Source organism: Emydura macquarii, unplaced genomic scaffold (assembly GCF_026122565.2).
Source record: "Emydura macquarii macquarii isolate MOO-44397 ecotype Brisbane River unplaced genomic scaffold, CSIRO-AGI_Emac_v2 contig_1644, whole genome shotgun sequence".
Classification (NCBI taxonomy): Eukaryota; Metazoa; Chordata; order Testudines; family Chelidae; genus Emydura; species Emydura macquarii.
Window position 1 is genome coordinate 17,502,459 of NW_027131781.1, and position 23,395 is coordinate 17,525,853.

General features: G+C 37.9%; 2 protein-coding genes across 3 annotated transcripts in view; both read right to left on the reverse strand.

Annotated features, from left to right (window-relative positions):
* Positions 1–1,211: 1,211 nt before the first annotated feature.
* LOC137158278 (migration and invasion enhancer 1-like) lies at positions 1,212–5,070 on the reverse strand. The gene is made up of 4 exons (XM_067556064.1): positions 5,058–5,070; positions 3,029–3,115; positions 2,562–2,638; positions 1,212–1,483 (listed from the first exon to the last, which is right to left on the reverse strand). Exons 1-4 carry the CDS (start codon positions 5,068–5,070, stop codon positions 1,400–1,402), a joined length of 261 nt encoding a protein of 86 aa, XP_067412165.1. The 3' UTR covers positions 1,212–1,399.
* A 2,259-nt stretch (positions 5,071–7,329) lies between these two features.
* Positions 7,330–23,395, reverse strand: part of TRPM7 (transient receptor potential cation channel subfamily M member 7) — a 109,075-nt gene continuing 93,009 nt past the window's right edge. For both annotated transcript variants that reach the window (XM_067555764.1, XM_067555763.1), the window contains 13 exons: positions 20,596–20,655; positions 18,331–18,427; positions 16,778–16,848; positions 15,748–15,785; positions 14,495–14,520; positions 13,804–13,854; positions 13,646–13,711; positions 12,681–12,964; positions 12,256–12,338; positions 11,709–11,914; positions 11,017–11,068; positions 10,820–10,926; positions 7,330–8,835 (listed from right to left, as the gene is read on the reverse strand). In XM_067555764.1, coding sequence (XP_067411865.1) covers positions 8,705–8,835; positions 10,820–10,926; positions 11,017–11,068; positions 11,709–11,914; positions 12,256–12,338; positions 12,681–12,964; positions 13,646–13,711; positions 13,804–13,854; positions 14,495–14,520; positions 15,748–15,785; positions 16,778–16,848; positions 18,331–18,427; positions 20,596–20,655 — 1,272 coding nt within the window. In that variant the 3' untranslated portion in view covers positions 7,330–8,704. The remainder of the gene's footprint in view (positions 8,836–10,819; positions 10,927–11,016; positions 11,069–11,708; positions 11,915–12,255; positions 12,339–12,680; positions 12,965–13,645; positions 13,712–13,803; positions 13,855–14,494; positions 14,521–15,747; positions 15,786–16,777; positions 16,849–18,330; positions 18,428–20,595; positions 20,656–23,395) is intronic.

The window sequence follows — 23,395 nt, forward strand, 5'->3', positions numbered from 1 at the left end:
TCATTCATCTCAATGGATTAATGCAATGATGACAATTTAAATATTAACACTTAACTATCACTGCTGATCATTCTTCATTTTAGCAAGAACATCACGCTTATTAGTTGATTACACAATTACAAACTGCCTCCCCAAATGCCAAAACCCCCACATATCCCTTCCCAGTTGCCCCAAAAATGCAGCTTGCTCCGAGTGCAGATCTGAGTTGTCAGTACACAAGTCTATATAATATTGAAATGGGAGAGGGAGGAGTGTAAAACTAAACTGAATTTAATATCAAGATAAATAGGATCCACTGATCCTATTGTATTATTCACCTTCATATTTAACTATTTTAAAAACGCTTTCTGAAATGTACCTGAAGCTGCTGCACCAAAATGCTGCAGAAGGCAGAGACCCGGCCACAGAATTCTAGTCCAGCTTGCTGTAGGTGTGCTCACATCTTGGCTACCTAGACTGAAAAGTGGCTCTTTTTAACAGCATCTTGTAGATTTCTTACCAACCATTTCTATTCTGTACAGTTATGCTCTGTGTGAATATTCTGAATAGTTCTATCGCCAGTTCTAAACAAATCAGAAGAATTGGGTACGTTTTTTTTAAATTAAGCTTGACTAAACTATGTCCGCTTCCAGTTGTTCACAATATCTCGTAACCCAGAAGTGAATAATTTTAAAATACAAGAGGCACCTGAGTCTTTAATTGGCTCTTGTACCTTACTGTCCTGCCTGCTGGCTCTGCTTTTGGAAATGAGAAATTTCATTTAGGACTGGAACTACTGAAGTATGAACTTGTAAAAGCACCCACATTGAACCTGTTGTACAATAGCTCTCAATTCCATGAACTCCTGCATTCCTTTCTATGCAAACATACTAGAGTGCAGGCTTCATTAGCCATCTAACAAGTGTGCTCTAGCATAAGGTTCTCTAATTTTCTGCCGTGTTATGATTTATGTTAAGCACAGCCATGGAGCATCTCAGTGATCAGGGAATCTATGATGGAGCCATCCAGTGACAGTCACAGTTCAGTTGTTCTGTTTCTCCTTTATCTGTGATTATTCCTTTAATTGCCTCGCAAATTAAGCCCACTGAAACAAAACTACAATAATCTTCTGATAGCAATGCATAGTATAGGAATACTATACCTAATAAATATTCGTGCAGAAATTAGGGTAAACAAAAAGGTCAAGGGAAAAAATGCAGGTGGAAATTAAATTGCAAAGAACTCATTTCATTTTATTGTAGTTCAGCAAGACATAATTGACTCTGCATTCCAGGGAACAGTTTCTTGTGTTTTTTTTCCTGATTTTTATCATCTTTTTGACAAAAACAGTCATTCAAAGAATCTATTCCCAACTTGGAATCCAGGTGCCATTTCTAGTGTTTAAATTCTGTGGTTTCTGCTACTGAAGGATGCAAAATTTTTTGTTCCTGGTGATTTTCTCACAGCTTCCGCCATCCTTCATTTTTTTAACTGCTTCCACAATCTAAAATGAAACCAAGAGAATAATACATCAGAATTAAAACTGTTATAGTTTTAGTGATGGGGCATGCAGGCCCCACATTATCAGGCAGGAAGGGGTTAATGAACAGCTGTGGATCCAAGAAATTAGACTAGCCCCTGCTCTATTTATTGAAGTTCTTTTGGTATTAAGATATCTGTCAATTGTTCGAAAACTTATAAAACATTGGTATCCATTTGGCTTCCATGGACTTTCTCCACCATTACTAGCTAATCCACCTGCCTACAAGTGCTCATCTGCCAATGTGCTTAGCTGTCCTAATCTTGGCCTCTTCTCCCCTCACTCGGATAGATTTCTCTTACAATGAGTCAGAAGCATCTTGAACAGCACAGAGTTTCAATAGCTTAATGCATCAAGTGCGAAGCAAGCAGCACTGTTTTTAAAATCTCACTATAAAAAGCCATCCTTTTCTCTTCAGCCCGGGACGAAGATGTATGGTGATGGGTGCATGAAAAAAATAATTATTTATTATGATTGACAAGGAGAGAATTAGAGCTAGCTGCTCAGCTGACTTCTACAGGTAGGGTGAGAATAGCAGTGAGAAGAGCACACGGTGTAGCTAACACTGGGGAAAAGGCTGTGCATATGTTATGGTGGAAGCTGAAGAAGTAGCCACCAACTTCTGCCAGAGGGAAGGAGAGAATTCTGCTGAAGGGCAGGGAAAAGCAGCCTGCAACATCTGGTTTAAGGCGATTGGCTTCTCAACTGCAGCAGGAGTGTGGAACAGGAAAAGGCTGGCTTCTGCCTAGTGACACCTTTTACGGGTTGGCCACCCAGTGCTTGTCAAAAGCATTGGAATTTACTGACGGTAACCCTCTGGGAAAGGGTGGGCTGTCTTTGGCTGAGGAGGACTGAAACCCAAGCAGGAATATGACAAATCTTTCTAGTTTCCACCCACAATCTGGGCTGTCCCCCTTTATCTGTGACCATATTTTTTGGCAGTGAGTCAGTCAAGCTGCTGCTCTTCTGTGGGGGTGATGCACAGAAATGTTTGCAGTCTGGGACTGTAGTGTGCAGTCTAACACCAACATTCAGAACTTACATCTTCTGAAAAAGGAAAGCCAGAAGTTTCGATCTTAGAAAATATCAGCTTGCCATTTATCTTGATTTCAAAGCTTCCTGCAAGAGAGAGATTTTCAGGTGCTTCTCTAACAACATTTGTTGGGCCCATTTTTAATTAACAGTCTACCTCAATTGAAATCCCACCCCCACTCCCAAAACTTGGGGAAATTCAATTTTGAATGTGAATCTGAACTCTGGTTTGGCCCCCATCTTTTATAGTACTAATACTATGTTTTCCATGTGACCATCAGCATATCTTGCATGATAACACATTCATGATGATGCAGCATTATGGCATAAACAGCAAAAAGCAAAGTCAGAACTTCCCTCTAATTAATTTATGGTTTAACTGAAACTCCAATTGATGATAGTGCCTATACATTTTCTACAAGACTTAATAGCACTTAGTACTATTAATAAACTCTGTATACTATGGCAATACCTTACCTTTCCTGCCCACTTCATCTGAAATCTCCGCATCAGGAACTTGCTCCTTGATTTTCTTGGCAAGTTCCTGATAACGGGCTGCATACCCTCATCCTCCACTATAAAACCAAAGAGACAAAAAAATGTTTAGCATCTATAAATTGCTAATTAGCTTTAGGTTGGCAATTATGGATTAAGGATACATAGTTATATTGGAATTTCTAGCATGAATTGAGAAAGTGAAATCCTGGCCCAATTGAAGTCTATGGCAAAACTTGCATCAACTTCAGTGGGGCCACAATTTCACCCAAGTCTTTTCTTACAGTGAGGATATTATCTATGGTCCGAGTCACACACTAGGATCAGCAGTCCTGCTGTGCTACTAAACAGCAATGCTGCTAAAGTGATTTGTGGATTCCTAGTGCTGTATTTCTCCAGGAACACACTTTTGTAATCGTAGATTAGAGGATCCTGTAAATTAAGGTTCCTATATTGTTGCAGGCTGATATGTGCTAACTTGCCAATTCATACAGCCTCTCTCAGATATTTATTAAAATTATTTACAATTTCCCCTACTGTAGGGGAGTGTGGGTGTAAACTATTTTCTTCATTATGAAAAAAAGGTGTGGTTTTAAAATGTGCTAATTTGTATTTTAACACATTCACCACATTTCTTAGAAGCAGAGACTGTTTCATAAAAGGAGGAAATCTTAGATGTTTCCAAACTGGTCTTCTGGAATTTGCATGGGCCTTATTTTGCAGTGATCAATTTCAGAGGTTTTCTGATTACCTACTCCCAGTCAAGAAACATTGCTGGCTTAAGTTTTCTAAATGTTTGTGATTCTAGCCTAATAGAGGCAGAGATCTGAATATAGCAATGATGTTGCTTCTACAGCCACTTCTTTGGCAGGATATCAGGAGAGCCCAAAACTACACTGGTTATGGTTACTTTGTAATCGCCACACAAAATGCACTCTAATTTAGGGCAGTCTATTTCTGAGGTTCTCAAGAATCTCTCCCAAATAGGACATGTAAGACAAGAGTTGCATAGGCAGGCATAAGAGAAGATAGGGAAAAGGGAAGTTTAAAAAAAAAAAAGAAAAAAAGAAAAAACCATGTAGGATACATCTTAAATATAATAATTAGCATTAACAGATCTATTAACAAGTGCTGTACCTACCAACTCTGATTTATCCTCAGAACACTCCTGCAGAGACAGGTAAGTACTTGAACTTCCATATTACAAATAGGGAAATGGAAGAAAAGAAGTTATGTGTCTTTGGGGTAGGTGGCAGAGTGAGATTTGAACTCAGCATTTCCTGACTCCCATTCCTGGGCTTATTTCTCCAGCCCAAATTGACATCATCTAAATTTACATAAACCCAGGATGCAATATGACAACGCAATTCTGGAGATATGCACAAAGTGACGTTTTATTCAGCTTCTGTATTCCAACAAAGAAGTACAGTCCTTTTATACGAAGTCAAATATACTGTTTTTTGTACTATATTCACACAATGACTCGTGGCATCCCAAAAATCAAATACACTGTTTCCCAAGGCATAGGGGGAAAGCAGAAATTAAGAGTGATACTGAAAGTTACAGTAGATTAAACACTTCAAAATGGCTTTGTTCCTTGTAAAACTAGAAGTCTATTTTACATTCTGCTCAATGAATTGCTGCAATTTTAATTTTTTTAAAAAATATAGCTATTATAGATAAATCAAAATTCTCATTGGCTGGTACTAATCAGAGATGCTAATCAGATATGTATAGTACCAGCATACAAATTAATGTTATATGTTTAATCCTATTTTTGTGGAATGCAAACTAAGGCTCTAATCACTGGCATCTGGGCAGACTGCAGTGCATGGGTGCAGCAAGTTCAAATGTAGGCTGAAACCCACTGTTATTTTCCATAAAATAAAAACTCATAAAAAGGAACAAAAACGTTAACTATAAAAAAAGGAAATAGCTGTATAATATCCAGAAGCTTTTTCAGAAGTGTCATTAGAACAATACATTTAAAAAAATCTAAGCAATCTCTTACCAGTATTCAACATGCACTGTTACTCCCATGCTTTCTGTTATAATCTCTTTTTCCTCCTGTGGTTATAAATTGTGTGGTATTGATTTAGAAGCAACCAGAAAAAACTGGGTAGTTGTGGAAAAGTGCAATCACAGGCTGAAAAACAAGTGCCTCTCCTCTTTCAGGTCACATGGCTGCTCATCGGTAACTAGGGAACCAGCCCTCTCGGTTGACTCACCTTTTATGTACTTTTGTGACCATGCAATTAGATTGTTTTGCTCTGACATACATTGGCCCCTAAATACCGCAAGGGAAAAGTCCTTAATGCGTTCTGTTGCATTTGGCTGATTGTTTCATTTTAAATTAACAAATGAATAACATTAGAAGGTTCTGGATGAAAGTGATATTGATAGCCAAGGAAGTGAGATTGCACTTTATTTTAGAGGAAGTTGAGTCAACAGCAAAGAAAATTTCTAGTTATTTTATGGTCACATATTATGCAGTTTAGTCCATCAGCGTACTTTTTTTAAATAAACAGTGAAAAAATATTGGAATATCTAACTGAATGTGTCCGCTAAAGAATATATTCTGTGGGACATGTTTAATTGTGTGAAAACAACAACAAATTCTCCTTCAGTATGAAGATCAACTCAGGGTTCCATATTTTCATTATAAAAGGAAAAGGAAAAATTTAAATATAAGAATACATATCTTTTAACAATAAAGAATATACTAAGTCACTTAATTGCATTTTGTTTTCAGGTGGTTCTCTTGAATTGTTGGAACCGATTTTAATTTTTAAAATGTAGAAACATATTGCGAATATGGACTTTTAATACTATACCTATTTCTCCTCTTATTTGAGATTTTAAAAGATAGTGTACATAGTTTAAAGCAATGGGTCTGAAACCTGAGGTAAAGACACCAACTATGGAGAAGTGTAAATCTGTTTTCTGGGCTAGGGAAATGATGTCGAAAATACTCTGCTTAATCTTATCTTCAGTCATGGAGAAAGAGCAGTCTTTACACACACACATTTAAAACTATCTTCCTTAATCATAATCTTGATCCCTGCCCCCTCTAAATTTAGCCAAAATCAAATCAATTTGCATGGAATATCACACACATTCCCACTGGGAGAATTATGTTAGAAAATTTGAGGTTAGTGGGACAATTTGACACTTAAGAGTATTAAAAATTAAGAGTCATTCATTTTTGAAAGAGTCCTGCTATTTTTTTTAATTAATTTTTTATCACCACATCTGGGAAACAGTTGCATTTAATTTTTTTTGATTGATCTTCAGGAGGACTATATTTGAAATTGTGATTTTCTCTCTCTTTTAATTCTGGAATTATATTTTATCTGGACCAAAGAAACCTGTAAATCTTATGACACAAATCTGTTCTCAAGCTTGCAAGGTAAATGGGTTAGACTCACCCACAGCTCAGTACTCAAACTCCTGCAGGGAATTCCAAGTTCTGCACATAACTTGCAAGCTCTTAGTGGCTATCTACTGTCACACATCAAGGTTTCAAAAGTTCAAAAATAGGTTTCAAAAAATAAATTCACAGGCAAAACACTAGTTAAGTTGGTTAAGAATAAAAACTTGATATTGTCAAATGTTTGTCTCTAAATTTCCTAGCTTGCAAATTGTGTACACACACGTATGGACACACATACCCACACCTACACACCCGCCCACCCACAGAGTTCTAGTACATTTTTTTCCTGTAGTAACTGAAATATTTTTATAATCTTGTTTCAATTATATGTCCTTCCTGGCCCTTGATAGTATCTTGAACAATTTCCTGTGGTAGACACTCCCGCTGAACTTTGAAAATGTCCTTATCTGGTCCATTGAATGTTAGTTTTGTTTGGCTAAGAATATACTGATACAGGAATTCAAGTTGAAAGACTAGATTTACATATTAAAACTCATGTCTTCCAGTTTACTCATAGCAATAAGACAGGAATGCAATCACACCTACTGCTCAAGCTACCCCATAATTTTATATTAACGGAACTCTAATTAAGGAATCTGTTCCTAATTCTAAACAAATATTTTAAGTAGCTTAAAATTTTTACCCTCACGTTTATTCATTACTCATGTTATTACATACTTATCCAATAGGGCAGTTTTTACATTTTCTTCAAGCTTCTGGCATTAGTCACCTTTGAACAAGGATACCTGACTAGACTCGCCTGATCTGATATGGCAATTTCTATGCTCCTGCATAAACTCATTCACCCCAAGAAACCTTAAGAGATCCCTTTCACACAAGGACAGCAGAAGTCTGTAAACAAGAATAAATTTATTTTAGATTATTTAAAGATTTAATGATATACAAAATGTATACAGTATTATATCTTTAATACATTTTACCTTTCCCCCATCAACATAAAACACGATTTAAACAGCTATTGTGTTCGTGCCTTAGGTCTGTATCTATAAGATACACTACTGAATAAAAAAATTTATAGCGCTTTATATTGCCTTTCAATTAAAAATTACAAAGTAGTACCTATGTAACAAACAAAATAAAAATTGCAGCATGAAACTTCTGGTGGACAACAGGTATTTCTTGTTGAATGCTCAACAAGATTTGGGACAGTTAAATTCCATTTTATTGGCATAAAGTTGCATTGCAATCTCCCGTACTTTACATAATGCTAATCCAACCCTGCTCTTTTTTTAAATAAGTACCACAAATAACATAACATTAAAGACATTTCTATACAATTTTAAATACATTTAAAAGTTCATGTGTACATTCTGCTTTGATATACTGGTTTTATGAGATTTTTGGAAGGCATAAATTCAGAAGAAGTCATTACAAGAAAAAGCACTTCCCCGACCTGTTTTTTTTTTTTTTTTACAAGGCAACTTCTTGTTTGGACCAGTATGTATGTACTATTTTCTACTGTATAATGTAATTATACCAGTCTATCCTGGCTTTATTTGTTACTATTTGACAGTGACTTGATAAAGCTGAAATGTCTAAAAACAAGAAATTTCACTACACAATTAAGGCTCTATTCCATAAAAACTGGCTTCACACCTACGAAGCTGAGTCCTGATTCAGGAGACAAACTCTGTATTGGAATAGATCCATTTCTGCCTTCAACCTCAGTGTACTGGCACGATATACACAGATCCTTTGGATCCGTTCCCTTCCAAAGGCCAGATAAAAATACATGGCATCTAATGATATGGGACACTTCTGACAACACTCAGGGAAACCTCTGACAATGAAGAAAGATGCTGTCTCCCATTTCCCTAGCTGGCTGACTGTAAAACAGCTGCCAACAGACACTTTGCCTTAAAACATCCAAAAAATTCCTTTTAGTCAAAGGCCTTTTGCACCACAGGATTAGACAAACCTCACTGGACAAAAGCAAAACTAAAAATAACCTCCTCATAAAAAGAGCCTTTAAAAACAATACTTCTCGTTCAACCTTTAAAATAATCAGCTGCCAGATCGTCTCTGTAGATAGTTACCACAAGTTGTTGGGTCCTTAGATTATGGACCAGTCATCAAAATTCCACTTATAACACTTGATTCTTTGTTTTGATACATCTTTTTATCTCATTTTAGTGGAAGATAGATAATCTACAACTTAGTGACTCTGTGTAAAGTTTGGGTAAAGCCAATGTTTGCTCATGACATTACAGCATCAGGTGAATAGAACTAGCTGATTCTGATTCTTTGGTGCAGCTTCCAGGCTGAATTGTCAATTCTGGAGAATCATCCTGAGGAAATATTATTTTGTCAGGTGTATAGTCATTTCTCTTCAGATCTACATTGACAAAAGAAAAGACAACCACAAAATGAATGTTAATATTTCTTGGTTTTGTAATGACCCTTTGATTTTATGATCTCTAAAAAACATTTAAAGACCTATGCATTAATATATAATATAATAAGCTCTGAATATTATAGCAGCTATCATTAAGGTTAAGAACAGCTTTCTGTTTCAAGCTTGATTCTTGTAAGTGCTCTAAAATCTCCATGGTTACTTGGACTGCCCTGACATTTGGTATGTCTCATGAGGTTCTCCTAGTGATCCAAATTTGGGACCATTTGATACCACCTCTAGAGAAAAATAACTTTTCTTAAGGTTGACATAATTGGCAATACATTTTTGCACACAGAAATCAAACCAGGACTGAGATCATCACACCACGGTCTCAAACACCTTTGGCAGAAATCTGTAAAAAGCTGGAGGGCATATTGCTAAAATCTGTCTGTCAGGGTTATTATTATTTTGGGGGAATGTGATCAAAGTATTTTTATACAAAAAAATCAGATATACTAATGCTTGCTGGCATGGAAGGGGTACATTGGGGGTAGAGGAGTTGGAGGGAATAGGGGATTAGAGGGGTTTGGGGCTGCATTGAGGGGAAGGGAGTTTATGGGGAAGGGGATAATTGGGAATGGGTGGTAGGAGAGGTGAGAGGTTGTGGGGCTTAGAGGGGCAGGGACACTAGGAAAAGAACACAAGGGTAAGTGACAGGGGTACAATGGGTGTACCGACACCTGTCAGCCCCACATTCTTCCCTTCTCTGTGTGCCAGGATCTGGGGGCTCCCCATCCCTCTATGTGGGATCTGACCCCTCTTCATGCCCCCCCTCATGGAAGCTGGGATATGAGAGGTCTTGCCTCTCTGGGCATGTCTGAGCCTCTCTCTTTGTCCCCCTCCTGTGAACCAAGATCTAGGGGTGTATTGCCTTGCCTGCTGCTGGCCCCCCCCCCACACACACTGCTGCATGTGAGCCAGGATCTGGAGAAGCTTTGAACAATCATGGTCGGTCCATGCATCTATAACACACTGCTGTGACTAAGGTGAGGAGTTGAGAATGGATATGAATGATACATATCACAAACTCTGCAGAACTGGGGAGGAGTAATGTGAACATCCATTGACACGAATGGATTAGCTCACACATCTCAGAGCTAATTTTTTTAGACTGTATTCATCTCCATAGAGTGCTCTCATTCAGCTGAGATCATCAGATTGAGATGAATGGGCCACTTCCTGCCTCTCTGAGCTTCCTATGCCTTCAGGATTATCTTGTGCTGGACATCTGCATATAGAAAGCACCTTCTATGATTCTATGATACAGTTAAGGGTTGGAAGGGACCTCTGGTCATCTAATCCAATCCCTGCTCAAAGCAGGACCAACACCAACTAAATCATCCCAGACAGCGCTTTGCCAAGCCTCACCTTAAACACCTCTTAGGATGGAGATTCCACCCCCTCCCTAGGTAACCCATTCTAGTGTTTCACCACCCTCCTAGTGAAAAAGTTTTTCCTAATATCCAACCTAGACCTCCCCCACTGCAACTTGAGACCATTGCTCCCTGTTCTGCCCTTCCAGAAAGTCAAGTTCAGCAAAATTCAAAACTTGTGAAAACCAGGAAATACAGAGTTATGGTACATGGCACGCACCCTTATTCCCTCCTCTCTGAGCAATGGCCAATACACCCATAGAACACATACTCACACTCTGCTTCTGTCCTGTGCTGAACAGGAGCGCCCTACACTCATACACCTAGCCTGTTCCACAGTAAAAACACCATGTCTACTTATTATTTTACAACTCCTTCAACCTTTTACAATCTCTTCACCCCTATGCACACAATGCCATCTAACACTTTCACTTACCTTCATAAAACCCTCAGAGCAGACTTAATGTTACTGCTTCCTATATTCTTGAATTCTTTAAATTTTCAACTTGTGACATAGAATGAATAGTAAGGGGAGGAAAAGAAAAACTTACCAGGAAGTTTAAGTTTTCTGCAGCAAGAATTGCAGTGGTGCTTAGCTCTGAAGTTTTTGATTGCATCTTCTCCTAGATTGGCTGGACCAAACACCATATCATATGACCTTTAAAATAAAGTGTACATAAGCATGGTATGTATGTGTTTAAGTTAAGCATTAAATACAAGTTTTTATAACAAAACTTCTTAATCTTACCTTTTTTCTCCAGCTTTTATCACAGAGGGATCTGTCAAATTCTCACCTACACCTTCACACAAAAGATAAGACTTAAATTGGATACAGTATAAGAATAGATTAACACTGTAAACCAGAATCCCTCAGCACCAGCAGTAAGGATATCCCAGTTTATCACCAAGAATTAAACTCAGGCAGAAAGAGTCAAAATTAATGGGGTGATACTCACTCACTCTTGTACAGATGGTTCCCACCCAAGCTCTATGCACCACTTAAATCCCATTTTTAAACCCTATTTTGAAAGCTTAAGTGGTTCCTGGGCAGCATGCAAGCACACTACACAAGGTGAATTTAGCCCAGAGGGAATATGATTCCTACATCTTAGCTAAGAGTGTTTCCATGTCTGATGGACACTTGAGGATAAATTAATATACCACAGATATGAATTGAAGATGCCAACATGTAAATGTTAGTTGTTTTTTTTTTTATTGTGCACGCCCTAAAAAAGAAAATAACTATTCAGCATTTTCCTGAGTGTTTCCTAGAGCATTGTAATGGCATATCACATAGGCCCACTGCTCATTCAAGTAAAGTGGACCAAAATTATTATGTAATGCTATCAACACTATTCACAAACATTCATTAATATGCTACTGTAAAGAGAATTTAAATCAACCTTGTTCCTAATCCCTATTTCAAAATAAGGATATTACCTTGCAGATCAAGTACCAACAATTCCCCTCTTGTATATTCATAAGTCCAGTGGCTGAATGCTAGCATGACCTCCTCTAGCATGTTAGTTGGGATTATTTCATCACCGTTGTTATTGTTGTATTTTCTAAACTCTCCAGTCATGCACTCCTCAACTGCAAACCACTGTCCAGCTGAGTGGCAATATAACAGGAAAACTTCCAGGAACCTTATAAAGAACATATTTCATAAATGTTATCAAAACCAACAAGATAAGGCAATTACACAATTGCTGCCTGATAAATCATTTGGTTTGACAAACTTATTTTTAAATCTTGCTAGGTTATAAAATATGAGTTAAGACTAATCCTTGTTAAGTACTAGAAGGAAATATTCTTCCCCAAGGCAGTGGCTGAAGGTTGCATGTTGGCACAAGCACTCCTTAAATAGTGTCTTTGCAAGCTATACAGAATCCCAGGACCCATTTTTTTCCCAAATGGTAACATACATGAAAGGATGCTTGGGTAGTGAAAAGTGTGCAGTGTCATGAATAATTTAAAATACACTTACCTTGGAGAATATGGAATGGATTTAGGCTTCATTTGATTGAAAGCAAATGTGAGCTTCTGTGCTGCCCTCTGCTGTTGAATTTCCTACAATTGAAAACCCATTCTTCAGTATTGTATTAAATAATGCAGGGGAAAATTTGGGGAATAAAATAGCAGCAAGAAGGTTAAAGTCCATCCTTTTACTTGCTATTACAAATTGCATACAACTAAAAAACCCTTTTAATTCCTTCTGTGTCAAGAGATTAAACTATTTGACACAAAAATATATTGAACTAGCAATTTTTAAATTGGCCTTTGCTTTGTGTAGAACATTAGAAGCATCAACACTTTTTTGTTGTATACTAACTACTGAAAATGTATTTTTAATCTTTTTGCCTATCAATGTCTAATAACTGTCAAGGGGGAAAAAAAAAAAAAAAAACTTACTCTCAAACAGAGGTGTAATACTGTGTCGTCTTTGTAAATGCTTGACCAAGTATTCACAACTTCAGGAAGAAAAGATTTGATGATATAAAGATGTCCTGATTTCAGGATATCATATTCTGACCATGTGCATGCTACTTTAACAGCTCGACGTAATCCACCTCCCATCTCCTCTTTACTTAAAAATTCAATTTTAGCACAGAGTCCTAGCTGTGACCACGAAGACATGCTGTTGTTCAAGATGTTGGGAGAACTTTCTTCAAGGCGATACACAGTGACTGGCTCACCTGTAACACACAGTACAAAAATGTTAATAGTACCTTTCTTTTCTGAGTTCATTACAAACAATGCTGCAAATAGTTAAATATGCTTTAGACATCGATAAATCTAGATGTTAAATTGCTAATGCAATTTATGCTCTTAGAGAATTGGAAGACCCCTTTCTAATCTGTTTCTTAAAGCAGCAGGGGAACATGATATTTTTGCTTCTCTTATTGTAAGTATTAATGACTCAGTTTAAACTGAGCAAATCATGCCTGTTACCACAATGTTGGAAACCTTATAAAATAAACATAAGGCAGGAAAAAAGTATCAGTCTGAAGAGTTTTTTTCATACAATTTACATAATGCTTTTCAGAGCAGTTTTATTACTCAGAAGACTACTAGGATTAAGGCATACAGTTTCCTTTAAGTAAACAAGCTGCACTAGTAAAGATGTGACTTTATTATAACCAAAGTCTGCATTTTATGAGTGTCTTGTGAGATACTGACAATAGACTTCTATTATTGTCCTGTAATCTATTTTTGAGATGCTGCCAAAATGGATGATCAAGTTTGGTCTGTCCATTCTGTATTAAAAATAATTGAGCAATTTTTTAAAGTTTGCCAAAGTTCTTACTGAACCAACATTAAACCCTCATTCTGACCTCCATCCTACCTACTCCAGTAACAAAGATTAAGCTTCTTACCTCTTGGAGGCACAGGAGTGAATGGAATGCTCTGTGATAACCTCATCAAGTTATTTCTTTCTACAGCTGTAGAGAAAAGTTAGAGAGATCATGAAGTCTCAAACACCTAATAAAAAGAAATGCTTGAATTTTTAAACTATTAGTTTTAAGATATTGACCTGAGTAGTAGTAAGTGGTGTCCATGATTGGCTTGAAAGGAGAAGCAATACCTACAAAAAGAAAGATAAGAGATATTGTATACTACACAAGCATGTGTGTTACATCCTCATACATGCAAAGAGTGCATTTCTTCTACTTTTTGCTTCCTATGTTCTCAAAGTGAATACTGGGCTCAAAAAAAATTGCTTTGTCAATCTCAGATATTACATTTAGTTCTTGAATATCTGAAAAAATTATGAAGCCTATACGTGGAGTATGAATGAGTTTTTAAAATCTTATAATAATTATGGATTCTGTTAGTCACTTATGTCTACGACGGAGGATAACTATTTAACACTCATTCTCTTTCTCTCTTTTTTTTAAAGCACACACAAATTATGCTGTCAAAAAATGCAAAAAAGAGCACACATTCCACAAGCAGAAAACATAGAACTATTTCTTTTACTAATTACTGCTTTCAAAATCCATAAGTTAATTATTTATTTTTTCTAGCAGTCTAAATTAAAACAGTCTCATTCTGTTTGGTTTTCACCTTCATTCATTTCAGTATGCTATCATCTTGTAATTCCTTTCTGGTACCAAATATTCTCATATTAGAATATAATATTCTCACATTAGAATAGGCAGTATATGTGTTGTGAATGTTGAAAATGTCCCTCGGCTTGTTTGCATTAAGGCAAAAAAGCTTACCATTCATGGCATCTTCTTCAGAAGGCCTGAAAGAGAGAGAAAGAGAGACAGACACATATAAAAGCATTGGATGTCACTTAAGACAGCCACTGTTTTTTTATTGTAATCTATATGATTTTGATACAGCAGCCTGGAGACACTTGGTGAAGCTTGCAGTATTGCTTTACTACATTACCTTACTTTTAAAGGACAGTGGCAAGCTTCTTAATTATTAAAAAATATACAACACTTAGATATTTGTACGTTCTCAAAGCCTTTCTATAAACTCTTTATGTATACCAGCACTTCAACTTCTCATTATAAGAGCCAAATCCCATAGAGGTGTTTAAGTGTTTCTATTTCTATTATCAGATCAGTAAATCTATGGTTTTATTAAACAGTTAACCAGATGGGATGAATTGCTAATGAATGCAATAGCTGCATAATTTCAGGCGGGTTTACAATAAAAGGTAGATTAAGGATCTTGGAAGCTACAAATACATAGTTAAAAATATATATTCACTAACAACTATCAAATGAGACCATGTAACAGTCTAATTGTAGCTGTATTGGTCCCAGGATACGAGAGAGACAGAGCTGTGGCTCGAAAGCTTGTCTCTCTCACCAACAGAAGTTGGTCCAATAAAAAAAAAAGTTACCTCACCCACTTTCCCTCTCTCTAAATTAGACCACTTCATTTAGGTGCACATTTTACACTCAGATATGCATGTGTGGCCCCATCAACTTAAATGGAACATACTAAGCATTTCAATGAATAAAATGTCATTTAAGAAAAAAGGCTACAGACCAGATTGCTTACTTAACTTACATGGATACCAGTCATTCAAATAAAACAAATCATGCTTGTAAATAGTTAATGAAAACAATTTACTGGCTTTTCAAGTTTATAGCGTTTAATTATTGTTCACTGCGTTCAAAGAATCTGCTCTGCAGTGGCATATTAAAAAAATTAAAAAGGCATTAATGCAAGACTATTGTAAGCCTTGATCCACTGCAAAATAGTTGACTATTTACAATATGGTGTTTTAGTTCTCCCTTTGATTTTTAAAATGCCTTCCATTTTCTAGGTTTCAGAGATTACATTTCAGAGATTCATGCTCTCATATGGATTTTTTAGTCAACAAGACACTTTCGGAGCCACTGCCATAGTAATTTAAATGTGAAAATTAAAAACCAAAATATGAAAGAAAAATGACAGTGCGTCAGAAAATATTTGGACAATTCTAGCATTACTGATTAGAAAACTTACTTACATTTGACTGCTACTTGAAGGTCTTCCTTGTAACCAATCCTTTAATCAAAAAGAAAAAAATCACAAGTATTTTTCCCATATTGAAAGCAGAAGGAGTTTACTTAACCTCTTTGTAGCTCATGTGTTATAGTCTACATTAAGATCTGAAAACAAAAGGTACTACTTGTGGTATTTCTGAGGACTGTATCGATAAAGTAGCTGAAGTAAAAGATTCAAATATAGTGCAAGGCTACTGTAACATACTGGAAGGATAACATATTAGATATACAAAAACAAATAACCGATTAACCTATAGAAAAGGTGATTATATTCATTATGGTTGTTCGGTGGATTACTTAAACCCTTTCACTCCCAGGTGAGAATATTCTTTATAAAAACAGTAAAGCAACACAAGTTAATATTTATCCCCACAGAATTGTACTGAAGACAAATATACACTAATCTTCAACTCAACTCCTTATCATTCCTCCCACTCAAAACAGGCCCTCTGCTGTTTCCTCCTCAACCTACTGGTGAATACCCCAAACTGAGCTTTGCTCTTTCCATGTAGCTCATCTATTTTCCTCCCTGTACATCATCTTGTTTCAGCCTCACCCTGATTTCCTTCAGACCTCACAGTCACATGTTCCCAGCAGACTTGCCTCCCCATGATGGTTTTTGGCCCAATTGTTGAGTATCAGGGGGGAATCTAGTTCTGGAGGGAGCACGTGTCAAGAGATCAGGACAATGATGGAGACAGTCAGAGCTGGATTCCTTTCCTTTCACTGTCTGTCAAAGGCCGTCTTTGAAATGCTGCACTCTCTCTCTTACTGATCTTAATCTCCTGAGAAGACAGACAGATCCCAGTTTTATAAAGGTACTTTTAAAATTTTTATTCAAGCAAGTTCACAGCGAATATCACCACTGGATGTCATTTGGTCTACATCTGAAGTAGGTATTAAACTGTACCTTAATAAAACGTTTTATTTTATTATAATTTTATAGAAATTCTTTGAGAAATTTGACAAGATGGCCAACTGGAGTGTACAAACCGTGAGCAAGGCAGCCTTAGAGTCTACTTGCTGAGTATCTTCAGCTGATGATCTTCTACTCTTGTCGTGAACTAGAAAAGAAATGAATTTATAATCTGACAAGAGAATCAGACAAGTATGTGTTTACCAGAACAGAGGATGTCTTAAATCTTTCTGAACAATCTAGCCCCTAAAAATGAATTCATAGACGCACAAAAGTTACTTTGTATTACTTGGCACATCTTCCAAAGGACATAAAACAAAATGTTTTGAAACATACACAATGGAATCTCAAAGATATGAACACCAGAGTTACGAACTGACTGTCAACCAAACACCCTGTGAAACTGGAAGTAAGCAACCAGGCAGCAGCAGAGGGGAAAAAAAAAAAGAGAGCAAATACTGTGCAGAGCAGAAATAATCCAGGGTCTGCACTGTTCCTGTAAGCCAAGGGTGCTGTTTCACCCCCTCCCACTCCATTCCACCCTACCCCATTTGGAAGGGGAAGCTGTTTTCTCTCACTCACTCACTCACTCACACTCATCTCCCTTCCGAGCCCAGAAAGCTATCACAGAGCTGCAAGGAACTGAAGGTTGCAACCAAAGACTGGCCTGGAGTTAGAATGGGAGTCAGCTGTGCTCTGGAGGAGTCGCCACAGCCTGTGCAGCCCAAGCTTTGCCTGTGGCTGCACTCCTGGATCCTGCCAGCACCTCTAGGAGTGCAAAGGGCAGAGGGAGGGAGGGGTGTTGGCGGCCGGCTGGCACCAACCCCCTGCCACGTGCTGCCTCTGGAGTGTGGCAAGCAGTGCACTGAGCAGGGTGAGCCGTGGGGAGAGGTGGCTGAGGGCTGGGCGGCTTGTAGTGCTAAGGGTGCGGGGCATGCCCCCGCCCCCCCAGTTCAGTCCAAAGGCAAGAAACAGGAATAGGACAGGAAGCTGCTTGCAAACCAGGCAGTGCTGCCAGGTGCCACCTTTGCAGAGATCTCTCCCAACCTCAGCTGGAAGACACTGACTGCAGGGTATTGTATCATAACGTTTTGTTCAGCGTTATGAACATTTCAGAGTTACAAACAACCTCTATTCCCAAAGTGTTCGTATCTTTGAGGTTTTACTGTATATAAAATAAATTTAAAAGGAAATACCCTCACATTAAAATATAGTCATTTGTAAATAGGTGAATTATTAGTTAAAGGCAGAAACAGCTAAATTTCCCTATAATTTTTGTCATTTTAAAATTACATCCTGCTCCCCCCTTTTTTTAAAATAAAAAACTTGATTCTCTTCCCAGTGTAACTATGTGAAAAAGCACACAAACAGGGGAAGCTGACTATCTTGGGAAAAAACAGTGCAACTGACTAAAGTGCACAAAGTAAAACATCATTAGATTACACAGATGATTCTTTTCTACTCTCACTTGGAGGATTTGGGTGTTTTAAGTAACAGCAGGTTAAAAAAAAATTCAGAGACAAGTCTGATTTTTATGTTGATGCACTCTTCGAATTAATGATTGAGTATTATGCATCATTTATAAAATTCAGAGATAAAATTGAACTACCAGAAAAGTTAGCATACGTACATTGTTCTGAATGAACTGCCAAAGAATTTTTGTGATATTCTGTAAATCCACCACAAGAATTAACATGTCTCATTTTGCAGTCAGTTTGAAGATCAGCCTGTATTATAAACACATATATTGTTGTAAGTCATCATTCCTGTAGTTCTTTCCCTCTCTTGCAGTATGACAATTCACTTCGTTTTCAGCATACAACTAGTATCTCTCTCTCTAGGACCATATTTTAAATGTACAGTATAAATACATTTTAAGGGTACCTTTTACAGCTTGCTAAATACACAAATACTTTCTCATTAATTCAGTACTAATTTTGAAGATTAAAGCATTTAAAACTATCTTAATTTTAATAATTTAGAATGAGTAATAAAAATTTGATTTATGTTTGAGGAGATAAAGAGAACTGAAAAATATAATAAAAATCACGTATCTTTAGAAACATTAAGCTCTGCTATTCAGATCTGTAGTTCTACTTCTGAGATTGGATTGACAAAGATGATTCCTTTCATATCTCTAAACAGAAATTTTATGTATGCACTCAGACCTGAGGGGAAGTGAGTGTCATCCATAGGTCCAGTCTCATTGAGTTATCGAGGCTTCACTTACTCACTATCATCATTGCCTTTGCTGTCTTGCAGCCATAGCTTTGCAGTAATCACATTAGAAGTAGGGACCCATCCCCCAAGCAATCAAGCAAAGGGTAACTGTTTTATTAAGTGTACTGAAAATGCTGGTATGCCTCAAAAAGGCAACTATAGTATATGTCCTGCTACTGCCGATGGAAATGCTCAGAGCTGTCAATGTCAAGAGGTTGTTCAGTGGTGTTCACTTCCAGAAAACAGGTATCCCTAGAGACTTGCAGCTAGAGTGCTCAAATGATGTGCTAGGCTGACTTTGGAGTGAAGATGAAGAGGCAACATTCACCCACAGATAAAGCAGAGGGGAACAGCTTCAAGCACTTACACAGAATCTGTTGTCTATTTTCAGGCAGCCTCTGTTATTCAATACGCTCCCAACTGCAGGTCCTCCACCACCAAGGTAGAAGTTGTGCATATCCAATCACCAGCAGTGCTTATGTACCTTTAGTATCACAGAGGACCTGTTAGCTCCCAGCTTTACAAAGCTTGCTAGATTGCTGAGCCCGCTAGATTGCTGAGCTCCCAACAACAGTAAAGCCTGCAAATGAAGGGATCCCCTCCTGCAGACCATCTGAGGGTCAGGGTTCCAGACACCTAGTATCCTGCTTGCAATTGAACATTAACTTTTAATTAGCTTACCTGAGATCTGGCCCTGGTCAATAAAACTTGAGATTATTTTAAATCCTTTTTCAGATTTTTTGCTAGTATATGGCAAACAATAATTAAAAGAATTTGCTAATTTTGGTTAAGCATTTTTTAAAAAAGGGCATAATTTATTAACCGTTTGTCATATTAACGTCAAATTTGGTGGGGAAATTCTGTTAGTCATAGACCATACCTGCTTGTTTAGTAGCTGCCAAAACCTGTATCTGAGAGAGTATATGATTTTGATATTTTTTTGGGGGGGCAGGGGGGGTGGAAGAGGAGAGAAGAGGAGTTGGAGAGAATGGAGTTATAATAGAAAGAAATTGAACCTTAACTATGATTAAGGATACGATTGTCGTTGAAGACATGGATACCGAGACTTCCCGGGACCTCTGGGACTTCTTCTGGGGCAGGCTGGAGTAGCTGTTAACCCTGGGGCCACTGGAGCAGCAGTTCCAGGGTTGAAGCAGCAGCTGGGGTTGGGTCAGCTGGCAGGCAGCACCTGGGCTGCTGAAGCAGCTGGCTGGTGGGCTGACTGCTGGAGCAGAGGCCACCGGATCAGAGGCAGGGCTGGAGAATCTGCCAAAGGTCTGCCCCCGGCAGTGCTGTGACTGTTAGTTCCAAACCCCCCCACCGTGGGTATTTTTCAAGTCAGGGACATGTCACGAACTGCCATGAATTTATGTTTATTGCCCATGACCTGTCCCTGACTTTTAGTAAAAATACCCATGACAGAATCTTAACCTTAACTATGATGCAGCTGCTGTTACCCATTGCAGGGAATGGGACTATGGACATGCAAACAGAAACTCAGAGAAGTCTCAACATGCCTCCACTCTTTGGTGTAATCTCTACTATTTCCAAAGTTATCCTCTTCACACAATAGGTTCTTGAGGTTCTCCTGTACTTAGTTTTAGAACATAAAGAAAATCACCTATTCAGATGTAATGGCTCTCAACTGTAACAGAATCAAAGGCTTCCCATATACCTGATGTTTGGTCACCTCCACACCCTCCAAAATAACTTTTTTAAAGTCCTCCTCTTGCTCCTGTGGAAGAAAAAGTGAAATAAAGGACTTAGTTACATAACTTAAAAGTCTTCAAGATCACATATTGTATTAACTGAGCATTTCATAAAAAGAAACTCTTCAGAACTCCGATTTCCTAGAAGTGTTATGAATGGACACTAAACTGGAATTCTTCCAACTACATATCTAAAGCCTCATGTCAACAGATTCTCAAATAGATGGGGTAACTGCAAGTGGTACCCTTGTCTCTCTTTCAAATATATCTTAACTGCTAGAATGAGCAAGTTGGCTCTTCCACACTACAGTAGCTGTAGGTTACGATTTCCCTCCCATATCCACTTTTATTACTTTCAGTGGAAATTCAAATTATGTCTTAACTATTTAAAAGCACAACTCCCAGTACCATCAACACTTTATATTAGCATTCAGTGCAATCTTATAGTAATACTCTTGCTATCTCTCCGCAAAGTAAATAATCTATTCATGACCTAACACCAAGGGTCCATCACAAGGGGGGCCACAGATGATTATCTAATCTTGAAGTTAATTCAAAAGTAAGATTTTCTCCTTGGAACTAGGTGTGAATGATTTTAAAAGAAACTGTCTGCTAGAAGAAATGAATTAGAACTTATAAAATAAGAGGACACAGTGTAAGTGTGATGGTGAACATAGGTATACAGACTCTTTTTACAAAACTATAATGATTTTGTACAAACATGCCTTGTGAGGTATCATTTGAAAAATCTCAATTTACTGATCACTACTATCCAGGTAAAATTCGTGTGACAAAACTGGAAGTAAAGATGTAAGTTTCTACTGTATGACATTATTGAGACATACTCCAAGTCTGCAAAATCAGTCACAAACCAGTTCCTCAGAAACAAAAGGCAAACTGATGCCTCAGTCAGGTGTCAGCAAAATCAAACAGACTATCACCTGGTCAAGCGGCCATTCTTTGGCAGGAAAAAGCATGTCACCAAGAAATTTACATGTTGGCAAAGAAAAATAGCTGGAAGTTTCCATCCTAGACACTTTCTGTTGCCTGAACCCTAGCTGGAGAGGATTCTCAAAGAAGAGAAAAAGATAAAAATGGAGAACAGATGCCCCAAAACATCTCTCCCTTCATCTCTACTGACCACATTGACAACACTTGAAGAACAAAGGAAACAGCTTTGGACTGGGAAAAGATCCTGATTAAAATATTCAGCCAGTAAGACTGCTAGAATATGTGGCGAGAGAGACTTTCACTTTGAATTCACTAGGGCTGTTAAGTTAGATATTTGTGTTTTACCTTTTATTTCTTTGTAACCAATGCTGACTTATGTCTCATTACTTGTAATCACTTAAAAATCTATTTTTCTGTAGTTAATAAACTTGTTTTATTGTTTTATCTAAACCAGTATGCGTTTGGATTGAAGTGTTCCGGAAACTTAATTTGGAATAAGATTTATGCACATCATTTCCTATTAATGAAATGATGGATTTTATATAAGCTTGTATCAGTGGTGCTGGGGGTGCTCTTGCACCCCTGACTTAAAGTAGTAATAACAAACACCAAATACATGGTCTCTACCATCAGCACCCCCACTATAAAAATTGTTCCAGCATCCCTGGCTTATAATGTCCAGAAGGGTACTGGGCAGTACAAGACAAACATTTCTGGGGGAAGTCTGGGACAGGTGTCACTGTAATGTAATTCATGGCTGGCTGACTATAGCACTCATACAGCATAGCTGGGGGTGATTTACATTCTGGAGGCTGTGCGTGGGCCAGGGGCATGCGCAGAAATTTAACTTTGATCCTTTGGGGGGTGGGTGGAAAGGGCATGTTCTGTACCCCCCCCCCCCCCCCCCCGAGCCCAGGAGCTTGCTCTTCCTGCCCCCATGCTCTGGCCCCAGCAGGAGCTCGCATTCCCCCCTGTGGTGCCAGGGCCCAGAGGAGCTCGTTCTCCCCCCACTCCTCTCCGCCTGCCACCACGGCCTCGGGAGGAGTTTGCTCTCCACTACCCCTGCAGCTGGAGAAGTTCTATGCACCCCAACAATTATCAGGGGACCCATGCCACTGCTTGCCTCCCCCTTATGCACACCTCTGGTGCGGGCAGACCAGGAGTGGCTGCTCTCACAGCAAAGCAGTGTAAAAGGCACCCCAGTTGGTGAATTGAGGGGACACAGCTGTCCATCAGTCCAGATTGTACCGTGGGTAATGTCACAGTAAGACATGAAGAAAAACTGGATTTCCAATCTTAAGAACTGCAGTTTGCTTTTTAAGTTATGAATTTCAAATTGTTAATGTTTCATTTAACAGCAATGTAATATATGTAATAAATCAAGATTGGACGTTTTTCTAAAAGATATGTTCTAGGAATTATTTTGGGGCAGTTCTATGGCCTGTATTATACAGGAGTAGGAACTAGATTATCATAACAGTCCCTTTTGGCCTTGGAATCTATACATCATGAAACCAAAATTAAAATCTTTTTTAATATATCATTTTAAATTTACTTTAATGGCTAGACTAATGTTGGCCTCTGTGAACTTACATACTATCAAATCCTGTTAAATATTTACTAGTTTCATATTTTGCAGCAACAATAGTTCCTCCATAGTTAATGGTGCAGCTCAATTACTGTTCCCATTATATAGCTGAAGCAGACATGCATTGTTATTGATGGTTACTAAATTTCATATTAGTCTTGCAAAAATCTGTTCTTACATTTTAAAAAATGTACTATAAGCTATACATTAAAAAGATGTCAATATCC

Excerpts from the sequence above, each read along its gene's own strand:
- LOC137158278 (XM_067556064.1), bottom strand. Across the intron at positions 2,639-3,028 it reads AGATGAAGTGGGCAGGAAAG|GAAGCTTTGAAATCAAGATA; the intron begins GTAAGGTATTGC and ends TCTCTCTTGCAG. Across the intron at positions 1,484-2,561 it reads GCTTTCCTTTTTCAGAAGAT|ATTGTGGAAGCAGTTAAAAA; the intron begins GTAAGTTCTGAA and ends GTTTCATTTTAG.